This window comes from Haemaphysalis longicornis, unplaced genomic scaffold (genome assembly GCF_048455015.1).
Source record: "Haemaphysalis longicornis isolate Haplotype H1 unplaced genomic scaffold, Haemaphysalis longicornis Haplotype H1 scaffold_7, whole genome shotgun sequence".
NCBI lineage: Eukaryota > Metazoa > Arthropoda > Arachnida > Ixodida > Ixodidae > Haemaphysalis > Haemaphysalis longicornis.
In genome coordinates, this window is record NW_027526422.1 from 5,422,926 (window position 1) to 5,449,647 (window position 26,722).

Sequence of the window (26,722 nt, forward strand, 5' to 3'; positions counted from 1 at the left end):
TATATGCTTTTTAAATTTTGTTTTATCTGCGGAGCCCAGAAAGAATGAACAGACAGCTTTATTGCACACAATACACCTTTCTGAATTCATTGGCACAGATATTTGAAGAAATTTAAGCTTTAGTAGTTCCTTAATTAAGGGATGAACTAATTAGTAGACTAGTTTTGATAGCTTGAAAACTATACGAGATAGCTACGAACTTATTTTTGTTTTGTCTTTGTGATAGTCTACGGTACTTGTGCACCATGTTTGGTTTTGGGGCTTAAGTTAGATATGGTGCTTTATTTGCTGTGACCATGCACAAGGGTATGGCTGCAGTCGAAGTTGGTGGGAATTTCCACTCCGTAGGTTTCCAACTTGGAGAAGTGTTTTTAATTAAAAGGGAGCCGTGCGATGGGAGCCCTCATTTTGTCTTGCTGCTGTTGCAGGACAAAGAGATGCGCGCCCTGACGGAACTGCTCAACAGCTACGACCAGAATGGCATCCCCAATCAGCCGGGACTGCTTACCTTCCGACCTTCTTCATCCGACGAGAAGTTTCGACTGGAAGACAACTGGACCTGCATTGTTGACAACCCCGAGGTAAGCCATTGGCTCGATGCTGCCTCTGCTGCTTCAGTGATCGGCTAGGCAATTCCTGGGAAGTCAGAGGTTTGGGTAACAAAAGTGTGCAGGCAATACTTGTCACCATTCCCCCAACCTTTGGCATTGGCTATTTGAAGCCCCTGCCGCTTGTGTAAGCAAGTCCTCAGTTAAAAGGCTGGCACTTTTCAAGTTATAATGTAATCACCCTTCAAAATAGTACATGGTACTGCTAATTTTAGTTCACCCAAGTTTGTCCAGCACGTTTTATGACCACACCAAGAATATTTTTCTTCTCTTAATGTTACAAAAGTGTGCTTTCGTTGTAGTAAAAGCCATTAGGGTACCAGGCATTTGTGAGGTCATGCAACTTCCTTCTCTAGGGTGCATGGCAGTTTAAAGGAGCCATGAAGAGAAAACACAAGTTTGGTTCATTCAAAAGATTGCCTCGTTAGAATCATACTGACACCACTTTTAACGTAAACTTCGGTCAAATAAGCTACATAATTATGAAAAAAGGAAATGGCCATGCGACCCACCAGCTCATTTCCCGCAACTGAACCTATGATGTCACATGAGCTCAGCTCTGCGATTGGCGGAGGCCGGCAGAAGCAGACGCAAATTAGGTAGACGCAAATTAGGTAGCCGAACGAGCGATTTGGGCGTAAATTTAGGGCGCATTCTTTACAAAGGAATAAGAATGATGGGACAAACAGTGGAAGTTACGAAAGCACATGTAAACATAGAAGTACTGATGCGTACTGCTGTTCGTACTGCGCACATCATGCTTGATTTAGCTGCACAGCACTACGGGGCTTGGGGGTTGTCTCAGACGACACTGGCCGATTGACGCAAGCAACGGTGTCTTACGTGACCACATTTGTCGAGCGAGCACTGTTTCAGGGAACGAATATTTTCTCCCAGAAAAAAAATGAGCCACGTTTAAATATGGGCAAAAACAAACCAAACGCTTGCCACGGTATGGTGGCGCCATCTAGGTTCGGGAAACGTAAAGAAACGCGGAAACAAACCAACACCGCTATACAGGGTGGAGACAACCTTTAATCGGTCCCGTGCCGCCGCGATTGGGCCAACGTGCTCATTGCGTTGTTCTTTTCGTTTCCCACGAGACCTAGCAACGCGAAACAGACAATATGATTCAAAATTCTTTAGTAAACCGCTTTGCGGTGATAATTTTAGAGCGGTTCTGACACAATGACTTGCTTCGGCGGCGAGCGAGCAACTGAAAATGGCGGCGCCAGCGTATACGTGTCTCTACCCTGTACGGCGGATGCGTGAATGAAGGTATTCTAGGCTGCAGAGCGGTCGGTTCCTGTGATGTCACTTGGGACCACGAAAACGCACGATTGAGCGGGAAAATCAAAATTTTAACCTAAATTGTTTAATTTCTCAGTGAATAAAGCATCGTTTGTATCCGGACAAGCGCTGGGGGCACTATAAAACACGAAATTTTCGAATAAAACCAACTTTCATTTTCTCTTCATGGCTCCTTTAAATGCTGGCTAGCTACTTACGGGATTCGATAGTTGTTGGCTGTGGGGCAGGGAAACCGACTCCTCCACAAGGCAACCTCCCCCCCCCCCCATGCCTGCTCTCCTTTTCCGACCAGTCCCTGCCGAAGCGGGTGCGGAACCAGCAGGATGCCATCTGGGAGCTCATATCCACCGAAGTGTCGTACATTCGCACCCTCAAAGTCATCACAGAGGTGAGTGCCGACATGTGCATGCACAGCCTGCTCTGGTTCACGCCCGTTGTGTGTTGCTGAAACCTTTCCCGTTTCTGCAGCTATTCCTGGCGTGCCTGTGCAATCTGCAGAGCGAGCGCATTCTCCAAGAGGTATGTGGCACCTTCGTGCTGGGTGCAACAGAATGTTTTGTGCTGGCTGGACGAGGCATACGGGATAAGGCATTGTGTGTGTTGATAATGGAAGGCTCGTTGGAGGCTTTTGATTGGGCATTCATCGCAGCTTTGCATGATGGAGCATCAAATATTTGTTTTAAATTTTATCACACAGGCTTTTTCATCCACAAGTAGTTTAGACTGAAATTTCGATGTAAGCAACTTGCCATTAAAGGAGTAGGACGGAATAAACTGGAGGTTGCAGGAAGAGCCCACTAAGATGAAGCAGGTGCCATGCATTGCCTCATTTAAATGTGCCCCTAAAGCAAAGGCTCTTGTTGGATAGCTATTGCTTACTGTAAAGCAAGTGCCGGGCTTGAATAATGTCACAGTGACGGCCTAGCTCTAGAAGCAGCTTGGAAAAAAAAAATTATCAAGTAGCAAGGGCAATGCAAAATTGCTGCCATTTTTGCTTCTGTGATTGATCTAAGCAAGCTTCCACCCACTGATTTTCCCTGTCTAACTGTTCACCATAAAGCCAAAAAAGTGCCCTGCCCTGCTTTTTTTTTTTGCTATAGCCTCCAAATTTTGCGTGGATGCTTGCTTGGTATTTCACAGTAGGTGCAATTGCCACTTACATAAAGCAACAGCCTTCGCTTGTGTGATACTTTTAAGCTGGGCTCTTAAGCTGATACTAGTATATCTTATTAAATGGGGCTCCTGACAAACAGAACAGATTTTAATGGTTTTCTCTAGTTTCTGCAGATGGTACTCCACAACTTTCACTTACCTTTTTCTGCAGTTTTAAATATGTAATGTCACAAGTTGCCAACAATCTGGGTGGGGCCGGCTAGTGCCTGGCATGGCGTGCACAGCAGTGGGAGGTGGAGTGCTCTTTTGGGCAGTCTCGAGGCAGGTCGGCCTGTGCCCCCTGTGCAGATCGACACGGAGCACATGTTCAGCAACATCCTGGAAGTGTGCGAGGTGAACCATGCGCTGTGGGACGGCTGCCTGCTGCCCACCCTGGCGGCAGCCCGGGCGCAGCGCTCGCTGCTGGACCCCGTGCGGCTGCGCGAGGGCTTCCTGCGCTTTGAGGACACCTTCCAGCCATACATGAAGTACTGCCTCGAGCAGACCACCTGCCTGCACTACGTCAAGGAGAAGCGCCTTGAGAGCGACCTCTTCAAGACCTACGTGGCGGTGAGCCCCTCAGTGGAGGAGTCAGGGCTTCAGTTTTGCTCGGTGCATATACGGGGTGTTTCAGGGAATTTCTGGCCATGACGCACCCCCCCTGTCGGCTTGGTTTCTGGAATATCGGGGAAGGAGCATAGGGATTTATTTGACTATGATAGCGTCCGAAGCATAACATGTCGAAAGGAAAGAGCAAGGGCGAGAAATCGCCTTTCTTCCAGATATTTTCAGTTTGCTGTGCCCACTTCCAGGACGTCGACATTACCGTTTCAACATCACAATCTGACGCTGTGGAACTCGCAGCCCTTTCTTGGATGAGAAACTCTCAGAATGCAAATCTGAGCTCTGCTCATAATCGGATCAGAATCGAAGGACTATCGCTCCTGTCTGCAGACGAAGGCCCCGCACGGTCAGCCATTTGAGAGTAACATCACACATGGAGGGAGCACTTTCAGCAGCCTGCGCAATGTACAGAAATGACGCGTTTCAAAATCATGATGGCAGATAGAGGTAAAAAGGGGATACAACATTGATACAACAACCTTGTTTGCTGCTGACAGTGCTGCCGAAGTTGAGTCATGTTTCGGTCTATTGGAGCGGCAACGGCACGTTGGGCTAACCTGGCACGCCGTAGCAGACTCAGGAACAGAATTAAAACAACAACAACCTAGAAACCCATCGCAGATGGCACAACAACCCTTGCACCGTCATCGCACGTGTGCCGCATGGTCACTCCCCGACAGAGTACAGCTCACAGAGTACAGAGTACAAATTACAGTACAATTAGAACTTTTTTTATTGCATCCGCCATGGCCCCTGATCACTTCGTGCAAGAAAAACAATTGTACCTCCAAAAGCCTATTTTTAAAAATTACTTGTCTTCCCTGAAACGCCCTGTATATACCAGGGTTACTTGATATAGGAGTTGCGAAACTCCCCATCAGCCACATGCTTCAGAAAGTGGCCCCACGGTTGGTCCACTGTTTTGGATTTTTTTCCGTTCAGTGGCGCCATCTGTTGGTGACAAAATAAACTGTACAACATGGTTTGCAGCTCGACGACCTGAGTGAAAAATGGTATTTGGGTGCTTACGTAAATTTGTTGTGTCGAAGAAGCCCAAGGTGTTCAACCACGCAAGTGTTCTATGTATGTGCATTCGAACCAAGACTAGCAAAAAGATGCGACGGTGTGGTCAGTAAGATGCATTGTCTCCTGCGCAGTGTCGTCTGCTGCATGTCATCTGCGGTCGTCTGGCGGCAAAAAAAGAGCAAAAAGTTCGCTTTGACGGCTTTAGGCACTCTTGAAAGGATTATTTAGAGCTACAGTAAAATCTCGATGATACGAATCTCGCGGGACCGCGAAAAATATTCGTATCATCCGAAATTCGTATGAACCAATACAGACCAAAAAATGTAGCGCTGAAAAAAGTTTTCATGTATTTCTTTTTTTACTTTCGCCTGAAGAAATTCGTGATTTTCTTCTGCATTTTTTTACCCCCACGTCGCAAAGCAGTCCTTTCTGGAGCGCGTAACGCTTCGCGCTCGTCACCTCACTCGCGGTGCCCAAGCTCGCTACATGCCGCAAGTCAAGCGTGAACCGCATGGTGCGTTTTTGCACGCGATTCGCACACCTCGGCTTTGCGCGCACTGTATTTTCACGCCTGTATCGACGATTTCGCGCCCGCGGTAGCTCCTACCTCAACCAGAAAATGACGCACGACGCACGCGGCAGGAAGGAGGAGCCTGACGACTTGCGAAGCGCTCGAGGCAGCCGGCTTAGCTCCGCCGAAGATGGTTAGGCTTAGCACCCCGGCAGATATTTCATGGGCGCTTTTACTAGCGCCGTGGATGATGTTTTATAGTACCGTTTTTGCATGCACAATCAGCTCCTTTACCGCACAAGCAACTTAGCGTCTGCCTTGAGCGGCATTTTAAAGAGCGGTTAGGAGCGGTCGCTCGAGCGGCCTCGCCACTTTGCGGCCGCAGCCGGCCACGGCGCGAGAAGCGTGCGGGGTTTCGCGGCGGTGTCAGCAAGCAGAAAACAACGGCCCGGCCGTTTCTAGAGAAAGAGCGACAAAGAGGGGAGAGAGAGCCGTCACTTGCTCGTTCAGCAGTCGGGCCCCTCGCCGGCTCATTCGTATCATCCGCCGGGCCGCGCAGGTCCGTTCGGAACACCCGAAATTTTTCCCATAGCTAACAATGCAATTTCGCCGGGACTTTTCAGAAATTTGTATCATCCCGAAATTCGTATCACCCAGAATCGTATCATCGAGGTTACACTGTACTGGATTAGTTTTGGCATACAGTGTGGTGTAGGCCAAGGGACAACTGCAAATTTAGTACTTCAGGTAGCATCTATGTTGTTCCGGAGTGTTCGCACAAGCGCCAATCGGTCGGGGCAGTTGCGCAGGCACAGAAACAATCTCAACAAGAAACCGCAGTTAAGAAAGCAATGAATAACTTAGGAAATTACAAAAATGAGAAATTATGCACCTTTAAAATAAAGTTTACCATTAACTTAAATTGTCAGTTTGAATAATTATTGTGTTTTTTGGATAGTGCTTGCGGTGGTGCCACCGTAGGCACGATTCAAAGCACAGGAAGTTCTAGGGTCGGGCCGTTTTTCGAGGTGGAGTTTCCCAACTGCCTACATCGAAGAGCTCTGGTATACACTAGCTCACGTCAAGACTCTGTGCGCATACATAGAGAGACAGTGGGCGCCTGCGCCCAGGCAGCTTGCTTGTCGATGTAGCATTGCATACCTTTGCATCGCAGTGGTGCGAAGCCCGAAAAGACTGCGAGCGGTTGCGGTTCACGGACCTCCTTGTGAAGCCCATGCAGCGGCTCACCAAGTACCCGCTGCTTCTCAAAGCCATCCACAAGAAGACTGACGATGAGGAAGCCAAGGCCGCCCTGGTCGAAATGGTGAGCTCGTGCAACTGCTGGGATACTTCATGCAACGTCTTGTTACAAACTTGGTGACAGCCGATTTAGGAGCACAGGCTTCGCTGTTGAAGAACTCCTGATTACTTACATATCTAAAGTTGTTATGACCAGGGGTTCATGAACAGAATTTTGAGCAGTGCAATAGGGCTGATCCTTGTGCGTTGATGCACTAGTTGAAGAGATTGGCAGCTCACCAGTGAGGTTTTGTGCCTTTTTAAAAATTGTTTTATCGCAAACTATCGACACCACACCAAGCTTTAATAGTGTGGAGGAATTAGTGAAAGACTGCAGCAGGCAGGTGTGAACAAATGTGTTCAGAACCTTTTGCACAGCCTCCTTCTCTCACTGTTCTGCCAGCTTTCTTTAGTAATTGTTATCATGCTAAAAGCAGAGTGTTCGTTCTATTTTTGACAATTTTCTCTCTCCTAGTTCGTCAGCTGATGGAAGTAAGGAGCAATGAGGTGCAAAGCCTGTAATGGGACAGTGCCTTACGGTGGCCGTGTCTTGCTCTCTCTCGGTGCTCTTTCAGAATGAATGCGTGGAGGCCTTTGTGTACGCTGTGGATGGGAAACTACGACACCTGCACGAACGAGACAGGCTCAAGTCCATCACGAGTCGCATTGAGAGCTACGACCCATTCGACATCAACAACGATGAGGTCGAGAAGGTGAGTCAGGTTGACACAGCCGTGCCTGGAGCGTTGCCGTACTGGGCCCAAAGGACTTGGCCTCCATGAACCCTTTGAGGGTCACGGCCGTACATGTATGGCATCGGCAAACACTTTCAAAATGGTCAATAACGTACATGTACGGCATTGCTTGTATCTTCAAAAAGCGTGCCTTTTTCGCAAACTTCTCTTGCTTGGCATGTGCTGCCACACTTCGGAAATACATCAAATTTTTTTCTTGCACCGATGGCTCTTCTTTTTATTTTTTTTATAATTTACTTCAGCAGCACGCCAGCTATCGTTTGTGCATCCGCTAACGAGGGGTGCGCTGGGTATCGCCTACCTGGCGCCCGGGCGCCTCTCACTTATTGCGCCTGCCACTGACCAAGGTCGCCTGCAAAACTGATGAGGCTCTTTTCTCCCTTTTTTTTTGTAATTTATGAGCGGTGTGCCGTCTATCGCTCCCGCATCCGGCCGCACGCGCAGCGGCTGGTTTTGGTATCGTCGTCCGGGCACTTCCCGCTTTTTGCGCCCGCGAAACTGATGTCTATTTGATTTTGATTCACTCAAAAGGTGCCGGCTTGTGACTCTCTTGTTTTTATTTATAATTTTTATTGTGTTACTCATGAATAAACCACATATATGTAACAACATAAATAATTTTTTTGTCACTTTATGGTCACCCTAAAAAAATTACTACAATTTTTTCTCGAAATAGATTCATCCGAAGGATTTAAATCAGCAATAAAAAAAATCGACCCCGGGGGATTGCATTTGGCGAGAAAATTTGACCCTCAAAGGGTTAAAGTGCTCAGGAGGTACTGCTTACCAATGCAGTTAATTGCATAAAGAGAAAAGGTGCATAGTACAGAAGGCGAGTGTGGAAGTTTCTCTGGTGACGTGCAAATCTTTAAAACCTGTGCTAGAAAATGCAGCCTGTTTTGTCAGTTGGCTGGTTGCCCATTTTGCGGTCTCTTTGCAGGCGCTGAAGGCCCACTGTGTGTTGGATCTGACCTGCCCCATGCCGAGTTGCGGGAACCAGCAGAACCGGCAGCTCTTGTTTGAGACATCAGGCGTCAAGATGAAGGATGCTGGCAGTTCAAGCAAGGTGATCACTCGAATCCCCAGTTGAATGCCAAAGAGTGGTAGGAGAATCCACACTGCTTATTAACTTACTTTTCTCGAACATGGATCCCGCATTCGTTCCCTACATTAGTAGCTGTTAGTTGATAATAAAAATAAATAAAGGCACCATAGCTCAGTAATGGTGATGCGCAGTGGTGTTCTGTTTCTCAGCATTTAAAACTAGGGCTCTTCAGCACATACCAAATGTGAAACTTTGCCGTGGAATGGAACGCCTGCCCTGGCTGCCCTTGGGAAGCTGTTGAATCTTTTTTTGGGAAGTGTGTCATAGGTGCCACATGTGCTGGGAAAAAAATTTAATGGGCAGCAGCTGGGGAGAAATTCTTGCAAGATTTTTTGCTCCATGTGAAACTTCTTTTAACTGTAGAGGTCAGGCCATTTTAGTCTGAAGTGGTTTGGTTGAAGTACTAAATTTTGTAGTGGATTACAGTTGAACCCCTTTATAAGAGACACGTACTGGGGAGCAGTTTCTGTCTCTTTTAAGCAGGGAACCATGTTTTCACCTACTAATCAAACCCTAGTTCAATGTGGGCACCATATGACTAAAATAAGCTCAAAAGAACGCTACATCATGTTGCAAAAGATTCATTCTAATTGATGTTCGGCTCCCAGAATTTATGAAACAGTTGTGAATCTTTGTTTGCATCATGACTGTATTTAAACTGTTTTTTACAACCGATTCTACGAGCTTTCTTTCCTTTCACTGTTTGTGGAAAATGAATCGTTGGTGTTGAGTTCACAAGCCTGATGAATAGCCAGAGCACACAGCTTCTTCCGCTGTGTGCTCAGGCTATTCATTACGCTTGCAGGACACAACATCTGCGATGCTTCTTGATTGGGAGCTACGCGAGTGGGAGAGCCCGCCTGTGAGGTCGCACTCCAATGGATGGCAGTAAGCTTCAACCACTTCTGTAAGTTGCATTTCCATTGGCAGGGCTTCTCATCATCATTTCATAGCTGACTGAACCATTGTGTGTTTGCTGAAGTTATAATAAATAGCAACTGAAGGCGTCTGTTGTCCAGCTGTGTTTCCACAATGGAAGCAATTGCAATTAGTGACTGGTGGCACTGCATCTGAAGTTAAAATGTCTGTTACAAGCGAGATTATTGATTAAAGTTCAAGGATGGCTTGTCCCTTATAACCAACTGTCTTCAACATCCGATGTCTGTTATAAAAGAGGTCAATTTAATAAGAAAGATAGGGCAGCCAACCATGTGGGTGAATAGTGTCTCCCATACCCATTTGTCTCTTACATCCATGTCCCTTATAACGAGGTTCAACTGTATCTGCTAGTTTAGAACCATTTATTTGCTAGTTCAAAACCATAGGTCCAATCAGGGGTCACTTTTTGATGTATAGGCTGTGCAGGAAGGTTCGCAACAGCTGTATATACTAAAGAGACTGACAACTGAAATTTCGTGAGCATGTGCCAGTTGGTGCTTGTGAAAGCCGACATATTACGTACTGTAAAAACCCATGCAATACAAAGCTTACTTCTAGAGTTTATCATGTTGATTTTCCACCTCAAGTTTTATGCAGATCTCGAAGTTTTCAGTCCAAAATTTACAGTTTTGGCTATGTTGTGCTCAGTGCTATCATCATCAACACTCGTAGCAGAGTAGACATCACCTTTGGTTGGGATTGGCTAGCTGGTTTTTGTTTAACCAGTGCCATTTTGGCCATGCCAACTTGGCGACAGTTGCATCAGAAACTGGCACATTTGCAGAAGCAACGTGTCTGGACCGCAAAGGCAGTATTCCCAACTTCAGTGGTCTCGTCTCGGAGGCGCAATTCCCAATGGTCTCATCACGCCGCTGGCGTGATGAGACCATTGGGAATTGCGCCTCCAAAGGGTAGTTTGGCTCCGCCAAGGGCAATAAAAGCTACCTTCCGTCTCTGCTGAATTGGCCTTGTTTTCTGTATAAATCAGTAGAACCCCCCATTGGCATAAAATCAAAAGTTTCTATGCAGATGGGGCTCAAGAGTAAAGGTGCATACAAAAATGCCATCACTTGTCACTTCTTTAGTTTAAATCATGCTTTAGTAGCATTTGTTGGTTCTCATGAGCAAATAAAAGCCATCTGCACCGTGGTTCAGCATTGATCTTGATGGCTGGGTAGCCTACAGAATTTTGGCGGAGCTGAAAAATGCATTTTTTGATGTTCCACAACATCGTTCACAAGGGCACCTGGGTGTAAGGCATTTCAGGTAATGCTCTTGGGCTATAGCACATATACTTGACTAATTTCAGTTGTCGGTTCGATTCAAAGAAATCTACTGAGATGACATTGTCGTGATGCTGCCTCTGCTGCTGTGACGGCTTCGCTTGTTGTCTTACCTGTATGGTTCTGTCAAAAGCAGTCATTGTTGCTTGTGGCAGCTTTAGCCTTCTTGTTTTCTGGGCTACCTTTGTTGCAGTTCAAAGTTGGGTATGGTGGGCTCCTTGCCAAGTCAGCTGGAGTGTTGAGATTCTGTGCTCCGTGCATGTCGCCAGTGCCGACTGTGGATCAGTGTGTTGTCTTGGGGGCCTGCAGGTGGACGTCCACTGCTTCCTGTTCACGGACGTGCTGCTGGTCTGCAAGTCGCTGAGCAAAAAGGGCGATCGTGTCAAGGTGATCCGGCAGCCGTTCCTCGTCGAGCGGCTCGTCACCTACGAGCTGCGCGACAACAGTGGGCTCATCGTCATCTACCTGAACGACTTCGGGGTGGCCGCCTCCTACTTCCTCCTGTACACCGCTGACCCCAGAGGCTTCATGGACCAAATCCGCAGGGCGCAGGTGAGCCAGGCGTTGTTGGTGTACGTTGCGTAGGGACCGAGCGCTTGAAAGGGAAATTACGGCGATGGGCACAGTTCCAGAAGCGGCTTACCCAACACGGGGCTCTTCTTGTGTGTTCAGGTATGCGACCAAAGCTTTCACCCATGGTCGAGGGGATGTGCTGTCAAGCAAACTGAGCGCGCCATTTACAGTGACTGGCACGGTGTGTTACATAGTTTACTGGGCCATCCTTTCTATCTTGTGGAGACCAACTTCCTTGTGAATGAATTTTTTGGGGCAACACTAACTAGATTAGACACAAAAAAGCAGTGTTGGTGCTACTTGTCCCGCACCTGCAAAGGACAATTTTCACTGCAGCTGCAGGCTGTTTTCAACCATTGTCACGGTCATCGGCTCTTTGTGGTTCCTATGTAATCGCCCCGTGTTTAAGGCTGTCGTGCTCAGTGGGGTTGTTCCTGAACATGCCACAGTGGATGAACAGGTGGGCCACCCGTAGCTATCAGGCAGAACCGAATGCCAGGAAGGGCCCAAGATGACGCAGTAGTGTCCTTTTGCGCTCAGTTTAGTAGACTCGCATGCATCAGGAGAGGAGCGATGAGTGAACTGTCTGCAGGCTCCAGTCAGTTCAAATCTAAATTGGGCGAGCACAGCAGTTCCTCACTTGTCCGTGGTCCCACTGGCCGCCCGCTGTGGCTTGCTGAACGCAAACCCTGTCTGGGACCCTCACCTTGGTCCCCCTCAGGAGCAGTATCGGGAGGCCAAGTGCCAGGCGACGAGTGAGAAGCCCCAGCTGGGCTACCTGCAAGACTTGGAGGACGAGGACGACCTGGACATCCCGCGCAGTGCCCTGCTGGTGGCCGGGCGCTCCCCGCGCTCCTCCTCCCACTCCAGCCTTGTCCACTCGCACAGCGGCTCCATCGACATGAGCGACCCGGCCTCTGTGGCCTCCATGGCCGGCCCCCCCGTGCCCTGCCCCACGCCCCTCTTTGTGAGTGCGCTCGTGCCGGCCGGCACAAAGGTCTTGACAGCGAGGGGGCAACTCTAGGCTTGCTACTCATAGCTTGAGGCTAAGGGGGCCGTGCAGACAAACTACAGGCTTGTTTTATTCGAAAGATGTCGTGTTCATAGTGCCCCCAGCGCTTGTCCCGCAGCAAATGATGCCGTAATCACTGAGAAACTAATCGATTTAGGTTAAAATTTTGATTCTCCCACCAAATCGTCTATTTGCGTGACGTCTGCAATGAAGTCATATTGGCGCACATTAAAATGAAGTTCCATAGCGTCATTCGGCTCTGCAGCCTTGCTTGCCGTCAGTCCTCCCAGATGGCGCTACAATACTCAGCCACAAACTGTTGGCTGCCGTTGCTTTGTTTTTGACCGTATTTACACCTCACTTGTTTTTGTTACGGCAGAAAGTAATCGTTTTGGGAAACATGGGGTATGTTCGACAGACAGGGTCACGTAAGACAACTTCACTTATGCCAATCGGCCAGTGTCGGGTAGGACAACTCCGAAGCGGCAGACTGCTGTGCAGCTAAAACAAGCATAGTGCGCCCAGTACCAAGAGCATTGCGCATTGGCACTTCTATGTTTACGTGTATTTTGTTTATTTATTTAATTATTTCAGGAATACTGCCAGCCTTACAAAAGGCCCTCGGCAGGAGTGGGTGTACATTGTAACATACAAAAAGGAAAAATCTATACAGTCAAAACATAAGTAATGCAAGTTAGGCACAAGCTGCAGAATGACCAGGGGATTGCAAGCAAAAACAGTGCAGGAATGCAAAACTAAAGAAGAAACGTAACAGCGTGTTTGTTTCTCACGCACGCAGTATCATACATGCAAGAAAAGAACGATATGACGGAGTAGTCAGGTACAAAGAAATAGGTGAGCAGTCTTCTGCGCACACATTCTGCGCAACGTTCTTCTGCGTAACGTTCATTGTTTACCCTGCCATTCTTACTGCTGTAAAATGAATATGCATTATATTTAGGCACAGAAGGCTCGTTCGGCAAACTTATAAGCCCTGCCCAATTTGCGTTTGCTTTTGCCAGCCTCAGCCAATCACACAGCTGGGCACATCATAGGTTCTGTTGCAGGAAATGAGCTAGTGGGTTGCATGGCCATTCCCTTTTTTTTTTCATTATATAGCTTATTTGAGCGAAGTGTGCGTTAAAAGTGGTGTCAGTGTGATTCTAACGAGGCAACCTTTTGAATGAACCAAACTTGTGTTTTGTCTGCATGGCCCCTTTTAAGTTACAAGTGATGCCGCTGGGTGTATAGGTCGTCAAATTATAGGTCTCAATGAGGAACAGTGTACCACTGATGGGTATTAGTTAGCAGTAACTTTGCGCTTTGCATTTTGGCCTTCTCTGTGCCAGGGATGGCCCGACAAAGGGCATGAGGGGTGTTGACAAGCCAGTCATCTAGATTTGTTGACTGGCTAGCATGCACACTTGTTCTTTGCACACACACAGCATGCACACAGCTTCTTGTAGCGTGGTTGTGTGCCTGTAGGGTTGTGACATTTCGGATCCTTCATTTGTGCAGTTGCTGGTTTGATTGTGGTGACCGTTCCTTGCCTCGTAAAAGAAAAAAGAAGAAAATCTTTTCTCATATTCAAGCGTGGGCATGTCACTGCAGGGCGACACCGCCACTGTTGCCTGCTGGCCATAAAAGCCAACTGCACTCAAAATTTCCACCTCTTGAAAAGCTTACTTCTCTCTAGTCTGCCTAAAAAGACTGCAAGATACAAATATATGGCAGCACAAATACATGCATGCATGGCGCAAACGACCATCAAACATCGGTGACTTTGAAACTGAAATTGAGAAGAGCACGACCAATGTGGCCAGGCTAAAGTGACATTGCAGCCGGTGAATGAGTGGGACCAGCCTGAGCAAACCTGCATCATCTGCCGCGTCGTCCGCAGCGGAGCTATTTTAAACATTTCCAGCTCATTAACAAGGCATTTCAAGGGGCTTCCAGTCATCTCCCACTTGGTTTGGTGCTACATTCTATACGGTCAAAATAAATTTGGGAGAGGTGAAATTTGAGTGCAGTAGGCCTTTAAAGAGATGAATTAGGGCTGAACCACTGAGCCATGATTGTCATATCACATTTAATTAATACTTTTCTACCACTTCTGTATTGCAACCTATAATTGAGGCAAGAGCCTCGAGTCTCGGGGTCATGTGAGAGTAAACTTAACTTGAGTGAGAATTACAAATAAAGTTGAAAGGTGACACTTTGTGTCATCATGGGGCTTCTATCTAAACCGGATCGAATTAAGTGATGCAATGGAGTTAACTGGGGTCAAATTAACGGGAGTCGACTGTAGTTCAACCTCGTGACAACAGTGAAGCATCTGAAAAAAGTGACATCCTATGTGAGCCGTGGACCACAACCATTGGTTTACTTGTTTTGAGCAATTGAAAGGCAAGAAATTATTTTAGCATCATTTTTATGTATTAATCATTGTGAGGCATTCAGGGATTGTAAGGCTGGAAAAAAAGAGAAAAAAGTAACAATTCGTTGTGCAGTAAGTGTGACAAAGAATTGATTTCATTTTTCCTTCCACAAAATGCCCATCACATGCCTTGCAGAAAATAAAATGTCCATCCTATGAGCAGGATAAACATGGCAAACGGCATGAACGTTGAGGCACGTGAGTCACAGTAGGCATTTGGTTAGCAGCCTCGCTTGCCTCTCTCAGCTCAGTTAAATTTCTAGCATGCATTCCATGCGAGTTTCACAACTTTCACACATGTCCTCGTAATGCTTGTGTGGACGTTTTGCGTGTTTTCTTTAAAAGTGGATGACTTGCACTGCATTCACTACAAAAAAAAAAAAAAAAAGGAAAGAGTCCAAGTTTAATTCCTTTTGGTAAGGCATTGGATGTTGCTCAAACGTGTGCTTTTCGCACAGTAAGGAGCAGGTTAACGATAATGAGTGGGGGATGTTTGGGACGCAAAGGTTTTATAGGCCACGGCAGTGCCAACTTAGGGAAATTTCTCTTCTTCACGAAGGCACACCAACCAGTGGGTGCGGGTGTCACTGATTTTCTGATGCCTCATTTGTGGACATGTCCACTGCCATGGGGGAGACAATTTTTCTCAATGGTGGCTGTCGTAATGTGTACATTCCTATTCTTGAGTGTGTATACAAACGGGTTGCTGTATGTGGCTCGCCAAGCTAAAAGAGACACAATATTCTATGATAAAACGAGAAGTGCAGATTTGAACATTATACCTCAGACATGATCTGAGGTACTGAGAGACAGTATCTTTTTCTAGGTAATTGAACTGGCTGACGGGGCGTTATGACCGGCTTGTGTAAGTTTTGGACCTGGGCTTGTGTGGCATTGCTCAAAGTGTTGAATGGACGAGCATGTCTGGGTGACCTGGTGGTGGCCTGTGGCTGGGGTGCACCTTCGTTGAGTCGATGGCAGGGAGGGCGACGAGGTGTGGTGCGCAAAGAGCTGGACCCTGAAGCAGCACGCCTGCCTCGCTCTATCGCAGCAGGGCGGCTCGGCGAGCGCTGCCAACAGCCAGGGGCGGGCCACGAGCTTCGAACTGGGCGAGCTTCGCAACCCCAGCATGACCTGCGACGACCTTGATGAGCAGGGGAGGTCGCGCAGCATGGAAACGCGGACCTCCGGCCCCGTGTGTGTCACGGTGACGTCTCCGCGGCCCGAACGGCGAGCTTTCCTCCTCAAGGGTGCGGGCACCAATGCGACGTCGCCCAACACGCTCACAGTCAGCATTCCCTTCACCCACCAGCCCGAGCCGGACGAGCCCAAGGAGTACCGCAGCTACCCCACCTCCCCGACCATTCAGGTGGGCCGCTAGTTCGTGCAGGCTTTAACTGGGTCAGGGTCAGCACTCCCATGTTCAAACGGGCAGGGGATTGCTGGTTTCACTTCCCAACGGAGCTGGTATGGGCTGGAGAGCTCCTCCCAAACTGCGGGCATCATGGTGAGTGCACTTGAGGATTATAACTGGGAAACACGTGCATCCCGATGTTGCCATGCACTCGATTCCCAGCCGTGGTGGCCTTTTTCTGATCAAAGGTACGGCTGGTTATTCAAGGTTCAGCACATGCGTGAAACTCGCATTTTTGTCGCATAAATGAAAACAAATCTTGTTCCTACCAAATGGCTTTACTCATCTTGAAAACAGCTTTAACACGGTGAAATTGGCCATTAAAATTGCCAGTTATCATGGTCGACTTTGAATAGGTGTGGTAGCGAAACAGTTACCCTCACTCAGAATAAGATTTTTTTTAGCGCACACACTTGCTGTGCATGCACATAAATGCATGCAGTCTTTCTGATCTTTCTGTCAAAGGGTAATAATAGCGCAATAATAGTACACTATTTTTGTAGCAAACACTTTTAAAGGAGCCATGAAGACAAAGTACAAGTTTGTTTTATTTGAAACATTAGGTGTTTCATAGAGCCCCCCGAGCTTGTACCCCAGCAAACGAGTCTTTATTCACTGAGAAATGAAACAACTTCAATATTCAAGAAACACTGTGTTGTTTCTTGATGTCAGAACATTGTTTCTTGATGTCAGTGTTTCTGTGTTCAGTGTTTAGCAATGACATAACCAGGGCAGGTATTTGAAACAAATGGTTAATATGGGGGCTAGGTCTGCAGTGGACGGCCGAATGTCTTTTATTGCTTCATTTACCATCAGTCCTTTGGATGGTGCCACAATACTGCTCAGGATTTCTGTCTCCCCTACTTTGTTTTTGATAGGACCATATTTAACCTAACCATTTCATGAAACATTGGGTCTGCTCAAGAACAGGGTCATGTAAGACAGTGTCACATAAGACAATGCCACTTATGCCAGTTGGCCAGTGTTGTGTGAGACAACCTCAAAGCATAGTATGCACTAGTGCTTCTATGTATGTGTTCATTCATAACTTCCATATTTTACCCCACTGTTCTCACTGCTATAAAAGGAATATGCATTACATTTAAATACAAATAGCTTGTTTTGCAAGCTTATAAGCTCTGACTAACTTGCGTTTGCATTTGCCGGCCTCAGCCAATTGCACAGCTGCCCATAATACGTCATAGGCTCTAGTGCAGGAAATGAGCTAGTGGGTCTCATGGCCATTCTCTTTCGTCGTAATTGTATAGCTTATTTTAGTGAAGTTTGCATTAAAAAAGGTGTGTGAGTGTTATTCTAATGGGGCAATCTTTAAAGTGAACCAAACGTGCATTTTGTCTTCATGGTCCCATTAAAATCAATTACTGCAGCTGTATGTCGAACTTGTCCAAAGCTGAGTGGAGAAGGTGTTCGTCGAAGCGATCACGGCATGCTGTCTTGTTCCAGCTTGAGCGATGCTCTGCACGGACATGAAACGGGCACTTTTGGGTAACACTTTTGGGGCCTCCTCGCGCAGATCCCGGTCATGGCGTCGCTGCCCCCGCGGAGCCTCTCGCCGACGTCGCGCTTTGCCGCCGGCCTGCCCCAGCCCTTCCCGGGATACAACCCCGGCGCGAGCAAGCCCCCACTGCTCAAGACCAAGAACGTGTCCGGCCTGGTGACGCACAGCGCGCCCCCGAGTGAGGGCCCCAGCCCCGTGCACAGCCTGGAGGGGCCCAGGCTTCCCGAGGAGGAGGAGGCCCTGGGCAGCAGCCCGCCTGACTCGGAGGACGAGAGTGGCCGCAAGCGCGTCTCCCGCCGGGCCTGCCGCCCCGAGCGGCGCCACCACACAGCCGACTCCTTCGAGCACCTCAAGAACCAGCGCGACCCGTCAATCCACAAGCGGCTCTCCTGGAACTGCGGCCAGCAGCAGCACGACCCAGCCGCCAGCGGAGGCGGCGCAACGGGCCGGTTGTGTGGCCAGCACCCGCCGGACACCTTCCTCAAGAACAAGCACGTCGCCAAGTGTCTCAGCAGCGAGTCGGTGTACAGTTCCAGCGGCGTGAGCAGCACGGGTTCTCTCCTGTTCAGCAGTGCGGGGAGCGGGGACGCTTGCGACTGTTGCTGCGGTGACGTGCCCCCCTCGGCTGCCGCCGCTGCGGACGACCAGAGGCGGCTGACCAACGGCGGCGATGGCGAGGCCGGGGCAGCGGCAGCGGAGGGGCCCCAGCACCAGCGCAAGATGCTGGGTGCACCGGGAGAGTGCATCAAGATTGATGTGAGCGAGGTGAAGGACGGCATTTCGTCGGTGCAGATTGTGGGGGCGGAGGGCATGGCAGCGGCATCCAGTGGGAAACTGGGCAAGCCGTCGCGGTCCGACCTCCAGAAGATGAAGGAGTTCCTCCTCAACAGTCGCTCCGTCGAGGCCTCGTAAGTGCTAGATCCTTTTGCTGCGCAGTGGGGGCTCGAGGGAGGGGTTCGCTCGGCAGCGCTGTTTGTCTTGCCGCCCGCGTGCTTGGCTGCAATTCAACCGGTGGGTTTTATGGGGGAGGCCCTCTTTAAGGCTTGGTGGGTGTGATTTTGCCTCCTTCGTGTGGCCACTTCGTGTGGCCACATAAGGCTATGCATTTTGACTGCATTTCATTAGAACGTTCACTTAACACCGCACAAATTTACAGGTCTGGTCAGGATCGATTTAGGTTGAGTCAGTTTTAATGTATTTACTCACATAATGAACACACTTTTTTTACCCCTCAAAACTAAAATATTTGGGGATGCCTTCATATAGCGGAGTAACTCTTCCTCCAGAACTTTCTTTTTTCTGCCGGAATTTTAACTTTGCACACCTCACACATGCCTTAACCCAGTTTTCTAGCTTATTCAGCAAATCGTGCACATCATTGTCACAAAATGAGGTCGCACAGCTGCCGCAAACAGCGCTCAATTATAAATTCTTAGGCAGGCATGCCTTTCAAGAAAACACATCAGAATGTGAAAGTGGAGTAAAATCGGGAGTCCTGCCATACAGTACAAGCAGCTCAAAACCAGAAACAAGGTTCTTGTGCAGTCTTACTTGGTTAGATCGTACTCGCAAAAAAAAAAAGAATGAAAACCACCTATCAGTTTGATATAGGGTGTAATTCAATATCAGCATGGTGAAGAATTGGACGAGATAAAAGCACATACCATTCATTAAAACATCTAAAGCAGCCGCGACATTGCAGGATTTCCAGTTTACCTTGGACCATGCTAACTGATTGATTGTAGGGTTTAACTCTTTCCGTACAGCGCCATAGGCCATCGGACACGGAGGTCCGATGATTTCAAACGTCCCGCGAAAGCTAAAAACGGCGCTTGGGCGACAACTAACGCCATCTGGCGTATTTATTGACAACTCATTTTTCGATTTTATTATGTTTTGTTGATATTTCTCGTGCAGAGACCGTGCCAAGAGTGAAATTTGAACCCGCGGTAGTGGCGAGTTGTGTGAAAACGGCGTCCGCTGTATTTGGGCTGTATTTATAAACAAAACGGTCTTCCTATCTGAGGACTGCGGCTTTCACATCGATGTGTAGGGTCTGAACAACGTATGGTAGGGATATTTTGCCAAACGCGCCGCGTCATATCGCGTTATCACCTTCATGATAGCCTGGCACTCGTGTCAGATTACCGCTACGGAGCGATGCGCGACACTTCTCAAGGGCGCTGGATTTTTTTTCTGGTTTTTTACCGCTAAAGTGAAAAGGATTTTGTGTCAGAACACAAAAAAGGGTGCTTGGATGCATGACCGACTTACTCAAGTGGCTCGAGGAGTCACACAGCCGTCAGTTCCGCTAGGTTGACAGGCCCACAAAAATACAAAACTTGGTGTACAGCGTTGATATATATATATATATTGAATCATAGCCAAGAAATGTAGGAACAATTTGTATATCTTGGAATTCCTAAAATAATTTTTAGGCTCATTACAATCGCCTATATACGTTGCGTGTATACTTTTTTGTGCATTTTTTTCTGATTATTTGACTAATAAACTGTAAGTAATTGTACCTTTCACAAAACTGCTGGTATGTGTTTGTAAAAGCAATCTAAAAGCTACAATTACATGCATAGCAATGCTAAATGTGTCCACTAGCTCAAGAGAAAAAAATAGTTTTGTGGAAGCACTCAAAATCGGCCGTTTTTCCGCCGTAACGAAAGATTTAGCGCGCCGATGCAACGCAGGCGATGAGGTGCGCCGTAGTGGAGGGCTCCGGATTAATTTTGACCACCTGGGGATCTTTAACGTGCGCCGAAATCTCGTGCACACGGGATTTTTTGCTTTTCGCCTATAAGAAAAGCGGCCGCGGCGGCCGGGAATCGAACCCGCGACCTCGTGCTCAGCAGCACAACGCCTTAGCCACTGAACCACCGTGGCGGGTACCTAGGACCATGCTAGAGGTCCTCTGAAAATAGGGCGCCACCAGTGACTCTGGGCAGCGTCGCTTCATCTCTGCAACATAATATATCAACTTACCCAAGTTGCACAATGTCATTTATGACCAAGAAACATCAGGTGCTGTGCTACAGAGTTCGAGAGCGTCATTGATGTCTTGTAATTTGTTTCGGCCCTTCTTTGTTGCATTTGTTGCCTGCAAGCTGGTGCGAGGAGCGTACAGTAGGCAAATGAGCAACGTTTTGCAGACAGCACTGCATTGTTCTGATAGGGTCACAGGTCTTTTGCAGCTGCGTGCTAACTTGCTTCACTTTCTTGCTGTGCTCCCACTGTCGAGTTCAGCGTCTGTTTCTAAATGTGTTCCCCTTGCCTGTCCCCTCGTGTTCCCAGTGAGGTATGACAACGCCACTAGCCAGCCTCGGACATGCCGCTTCCCTCGTCCCGGCCAGCACAGCCCCTGTACAGCTTCCTCCCACGTGGTTTCCCTGGACCCTGTGCCAGCACGAGAGGGGCATTTGCTTCCACCGTGGGACAGGGCTGGTGTCTGGCAACATATCTCCGCAGTGGACGGCGACCGAGTAATGACCACATCGCAACATTCTTTCCGGACAAGGGTTTTCAGGACTCGCTCGCGTCGTTGCGGCCCTTCTGCTCTCTCCTCAACGAGGGGAACCCGATGCGTTCCGAGCAGTTTCATCCCGCTCACTGCTGACCTCGGCTGTGCAGTGCGTGCGTGTGGTCTGTCTTAACTAGACTACTGACCATCGTTGTAGTACCTGGTTTGTCATTATCTACCACACTATGCACAAGGCCTGTTCTCTCGGCTTCTTGACGGGGCAGTTGGGTTGTCCCCAAAAATGAGTGTTTGGCTCACACTTTCTCAATGCACGAGGGCCTCGCTGAGGCCCCCATTTGAGCGAAAGGGGGAGAAAACGAAGCGTTTTCCTTTTTAACCTCATAGTGGTTTAGCCCAGGTGGGTTTGACAAAATTCAAAAACTTTTTTGCTTTTGCAATTTTATATTAGTGTGCTTGTAGCACTTCAGTGAGTATTTTGAACGGCACTAGGTAGGTGTGCCTCCCTCTCATGGGATTTTTCAACGCTTTGCAGTGGAAGCTGCTTTAGTTGCAGCAGGGTTCTGTGCCACAGGGCCCTATGCCAATTGCAGCTTGCCATCATTTCTCACCCAAGCTGTGTGCAGGCATTGTACTGGCTTGGCACTGGTTTTAAGAGTGCTGTGTTAGCCTGTGCAGTGGTAACAAGTGTGTTACACGCACACTCCTACAGTGTTGTCCCCCTTCCCCTACCATTTCAACGAATCTGGTTCATACAGTGCATGAGGCAGGTGCTTTTTATCTCCCTAAACGATCACCTTAATGTTCTATGCAGTCAGCCATTCAACATGCAACGTACCACCACCTTTATGTCGAGAGTGACAACAACTGTATACACAAGTTATTTTCTGGGGTCGCAATGACCTGAATTTTGTTTTTAACTTTATTATATTATTGCTTTGCGAACACGGACATTTGCAAATGGTCTTGCAGGTATTATGTGTTACGTGCCAAACACTTCCAAGTGCTGTTTCTTTTTTCTTTTTCTCTCTCTCCCCTTTTTTCCCTTTCTCGACCCCTGTTGCCCACTACCGCTGTGACGCCATTCTCAAGACTACGCTTCTCCCATCTCTCGGTCCAATCGCACTTGGCTACAGTTGTTTCGCCTGGGCCTTAAAGCTGCAAAAACTGTGCAAGAAAAGAAAAAAATCGGGAGTTTGTTTGCAGGGCCCTATTGTGCTACCACTAGAGTCAAAAAGCACGTTATCGCTGCTCTCTTTTGACAAGCTGTGATACAGGTTATCAAACAATTTGTAGCTGCACCGACAATAAACAGGTTCTGTGTGGTTCCCATGAACTCGTTGCTGTGTAAGCGCAACAGTATCAGGCTTGATTCCACTGTTCAACTTGCTTTGTATTGTATAGGGTGCCACTGTCACTTTTACACTGTAAAGCATCTAGTGTTTCATAGTCCTGTAGCCTAGTGGCCTGTCCCCTGTAGTGGTTCTTTGGAACTTGTTATGATGAACAAAGGTTCTTAAAGCACTTGACTGTGTACAAATTAGAGATCTTTGCCCCTTTAGCCGGCTCTCACTCTGACGCCAGCACCTACACATCATGCACGTACCTTTGCAGAGAAGCGTTTTCGACACTGTGGTCCTCTTGACGACCTTTGGCTACTGTTGGCTCAACTGTGCCTCTCAGTGAGCTAGTGACCTTTGAGCCACCTGTTTGTCGGCTGTTGCTATGGCCATTTTAATAAAAGACATCTCTAAGTTCAGTCAGGGGTGGGTGCATTATCTGGTGACGGTATCCAGATTCCCTTCAATTGGCTTAAGACAGGTCAAAGTTCAAAAATCCTGAACTATGCATTTCAGGTGTTGCTGAAATATACATGTTGCAAATGGGCTTACTTAGAAGGCTACTTTGTTGCAGCCGGGTCATTTGGACCTACTGCTCGCATTAAACAAATTCCAGATCTCATTCCAATTTGACTCAATTTCAAATTCTAGCTTCATCAGCTAAAACGAGAAATCGAGTGCTAAAAATTGGTAAAAATGTAGCAAAGAAAACTGAGCAACATTTTTATGTTTTAGACTGCCACTGATCTTGTGTGAACTTTTTAGGAGCTGAAACCTGTATTTCGTGCCGGCTGATTCAAACAATGCTTGCATGTTTGGTTCTTGTTTGTGCTTAATTTATAAACATTTTGGTCTCTGGCTGGCTCAAGGAGTTCCTTTTATTCTTTTTCTTCTGCTTGTTTCATCGTGTGAGTGTAAGGCCTTGCGCCGTAATTTTGTGGCCGAGCAGGTTGTCTCGGCAAGTAGCTCAAGACGTTGAAGCACAGTGTCCCCGTCTGGGTAGATGTTGTTCAGGCACAGCAGCACAACTACTAGTAGACCAGCACTGGCACCCATGTAGCTGTTGTCGTTACAAGAGGCACTTTGTTTCCCAACCATGTCCACCGTATCGAGGGTTGTTTGCGTCCAAGGAGACGATGTGTTGGCTCTGGCCTAGAAACAGGGCAGCTTGGCCCCTTCACTTCTTCTTTGAAACAGTCGGGCCTTTGTGCATCTGTTTGTGGGATCTTAGTGTGAATCCTTTTTGAGGAAGGCCCCTTGCGTGGAACTTCAAATGTGCCAGTAGCACAAATATAGGATAGTGAGTTGAGTGCTAGTCCAAGAAGAGAACCGTATGCTGTGGAAAACTGTGAATTGTTTTTAGATGTGTAACCGAAGCCTAAACAGGCAGAAAAACTATCTCTGGAATGTTGTCGCATCTTGTTTTGGAGCCACACACGCCCTGTTTCTCGGGCTGTAGCCAACGCATCTTCCCTTGTTGGTGCATCTGTGAATGCTGGACGGAGTGAGGGGGAGAGGAGGGTTCAGTGTTCGATAACTAGGGACTGTTGCGTCGCTGTGTACATTAGGCATTTGTAGCTGTTCTACCACGCGGGCAGCACATTTGATGCCTCCTTGTTAGAACTTTGTGCGAGGCTGCCATTCTGGAGTTTGTACATTTGTCACTCTGTGTGCGCTGCACCGTTTGGAAAGGTTGAGTGTGTTGCTTTAGGTGCAGGCCCCCGTAGGGTTTGATGGGCACTGACCATAGATACCTTATCTTTTGTGCACCTGACTGCTTTTGTACCCACGCACACCAAGATCGCGTGCAAGTACATTTGAGTTAACCTGCTACTTGGCTGCATTTACAGTGCAAGGCAGTATTGCGTCCGGTCATCCTCAGTCACATGACCGGTGTGACGTGTACAGCTACTTGGTAGGAAACTTTGTGATGCAGTGAGACAGTATGAAGCGCGACTATCTTCCTCACGATTGGCACCAGATGAGGCCACGGCAAAAAGCTTTTGCTCTATGTGCAGCACCACCATGGCTTGTGTGCTTGCACGCGATTCACACTTCCCTCTACCTGTTAACTGTGGCATTGCTTGCACAGCCATAGGAAACCAAATTTCGGTTCAACTTTGAAGCAGGAGTTCAGTACGAGGTAAATCAACAAGAATCTAATTTGGAGCTTGGCTGTGATGGAAGCATGGACTGCATCTTGTGAAATTCAACCCTCTCAGCGTCCCTTTACAAGTGTGTAACCAACAGGCATCACCTCGTAAGTAGCTTTGTTCAGAGCTACTGGCCCATTATTAAACTATAAGCAGACAGGGAAGTCGAAGGGGTATGATGAAAGCGGCAGGTAAGATGTTCCTAATGAGGTAGCGGAACTGCATGTTACTGACATTACACAGAATTTCTACAGGAGTTTGAGGGCGGCGCAGTAAGGTGGATGCGGAGTTATTTGAGCGAGCGACATAGTGTACCTAATCATGAAGTTTAAGTAAGAGTTGAAATCGAAAGCTAGTTTGGTGGAATGGGAAAGGCAATATAGCATTGCTTGTTTCCCAATTTTATGTCCTGAATGAACGAAATGCCTGGCTATGCTTCCTTGACGCCTACCAACCACATAGCAGCCATTTCTTGCAACTGAGAGGTTTACATCCTGCACAGTTGGCCAATCTCTTCTGCTTATCTTCTTTTTTTTATGCTCACGGATTCAGACTGCTGTGTCCTTATATTGTGCTGTGTGAATAGCAAGGCAGTGCAACCCACTGCCTGTACATAATGTTATAAATATTGCAGTGTTTGTGTTATTCAGTGAGGATGTGCCTGTGGTTTCCCCCCCGTTTAATCTAGAACAGAGGGCGAGTTTTTCTTTTCCTTTTCCGGCACGACTTTCTGGCCTACAGTGGCCACCCAAGTGTACAGCGCAACTAGTATAGGTAAATGTCTTATTTTCGAGCGAATCATAATTTTTTTATCATAATTTATTGCAGCATATTATTAATAATGTTTAGGTGGTAAGTGTAAGGCAAGAGGTACATATGTACAACGTATATATATATATATATGCACACACACACACATACATATAGGGTTGTCTCGAAACAGGTCAACCACGCTATTCTAGCTGAGAAAGAAGTTGGCGTGCTGAACAGAATTATATATATATATATATATACATAAAAATTAAATCTATTAGTTGCAAGTGTGCGTTGGGAAGAAAAATCCTGTGCGTTGTGTTTTCCTTTCCTTTATTTTCTCGAGATTCGCACTGAGCGCTGATCTCGCACCAGCGCACGTAATCTTGGTTGAACTGTTAGTACAAAAAAAAAAGTGTACGAATAAAGCTGTTTTACCTAAAGCCTGCTGCCTAGTTTTTGTTGGTGTGGCCTAGTGTCCTGGATTGCCTGTTTGCTGTGGCAAATACAGAGAGTGCAGTCACCCCCTCCTAAATATGCATTATATAATAGTACTGCTGAGTGTACAGTGCATGCCCTTCGCCTTTGGGGCGTCCCCTAATGATTGAGCCTCAAGATGTTGTTCTGCATCTAGCAACTGCTTGGCAAGTCCCTGTTTTAGGAACAAAGGCAGGAGACTGCCTTTGACAGGATGACTATTACGATGACAGGAGACTCCGTTGGAGTCTCCTGTCATCGTAATAGTCATTGTAATCGTCGTTTCATGTAGTCGCGGTACTAAAACAGCGGGGAAACTCGCACCGGGACACTTGTTTACTTCTCGCGATAGAGAGCTTCGTGCTTTAAAGACAAGAGACTTTCACAGCAAAGCTGTATACCTCTACCTCCCCACGGTTTCATCTCCATTGGCAAAAACGCCAAGTTGCCAAGAATGCACTTACACGCTGCATGCTTCGCCCCACCTCAGGTTTCACGTTAGTGGAGATGGCCCGGGATTTTTTTTTGTCCTCGCATAGTTGAGCAACCACTGCCTTGCTCTGGCAAAGGTTGCCACCTGAGTGGTTATGCAGGTTTCTATGATGGATGGGTTGACCTTGAAGCAATTTTAACTTGTAACTGTAACCTATAATTTGAGTCCACAACATTAGTTTCAGCCGCTGCCACATGTCCGTGTAGAATATAGAGTTGGGCATCACGACACAAGTATCGGTTTCGGAGACCTGCTTCTTGGGAATGCATCTCTCTACTATGCGCACGCAGGTTTGTTCCCAGCCACGACTTGGCTACGACCACTGACGGTGCTTACGGCGTTTTTGGCATCTTTTTTTTAGGGATAGCTGCGAGCTTGAAGTGCAACGAGTAGTCATTCCAATGGGTACCAGTTTACGACAGTAGACCCCAAGGGGTAACGTTAGGCGCGT

General features: G+C 47.6%; 1 protein-coding gene across 10 annotated transcripts in view; it reads left to right on the forward strand.

The window, feature by feature from the left end:
- LOC144144358 (pleckstrin homology domain-containing family G member 5-like) overlaps nt 1-25,451 on the forward strand; it is a 609,370-nt gene extending 583,919 nt beyond the window's left edge. For 6 of the 10 annotated variants that reach the window (XM_077675771.1, XM_077675778.1, XM_077675776.1 and 3 more), the window contains 12 exons: nt 429-581; nt 2,212-2,307; nt 2,388-2,438; nt 3,381-3,641; nt 6,407-6,556; nt 7,107-7,244; nt 8,227-8,352; nt 10,923-11,165; nt 11,908-12,153; nt 15,687-16,004; nt 17,584-18,476; nt 20,872-25,451. In XM_077675771.1, coding sequence (XP_077531897.1) covers nt 429-581; nt 2,212-2,307; nt 2,388-2,438; nt 3,381-3,641; nt 6,407-6,556; nt 7,107-7,244; nt 8,227-8,352; nt 10,923-11,165; nt 11,908-12,153; nt 15,687-16,004; nt 17,584-18,476; nt 20,872-20,881 — 2,685 coding nt within the window. In that variant the 3' untranslated portion in view covers nt 20,882-25,451. Of the gene's footprint in view, nt 1-428; nt 582-2,211; nt 2,308-2,387; nt 2,439-3,380; nt 3,642-6,406; nt 6,557-7,106; nt 7,245-8,226; nt 8,353-10,922; nt 11,166-11,907; nt 12,154-15,686; nt 16,005-17,583; nt 18,481-20,871 lie in introns of those variants that run through there. The other 4 variants (XM_077675773.1, XM_077675781.1, XM_077675772.1 and 1 more) reach the window with 3 other exon arrangements.
- Nucleotides 25,452-26,722: the final 1,271 nt, after the last annotated feature.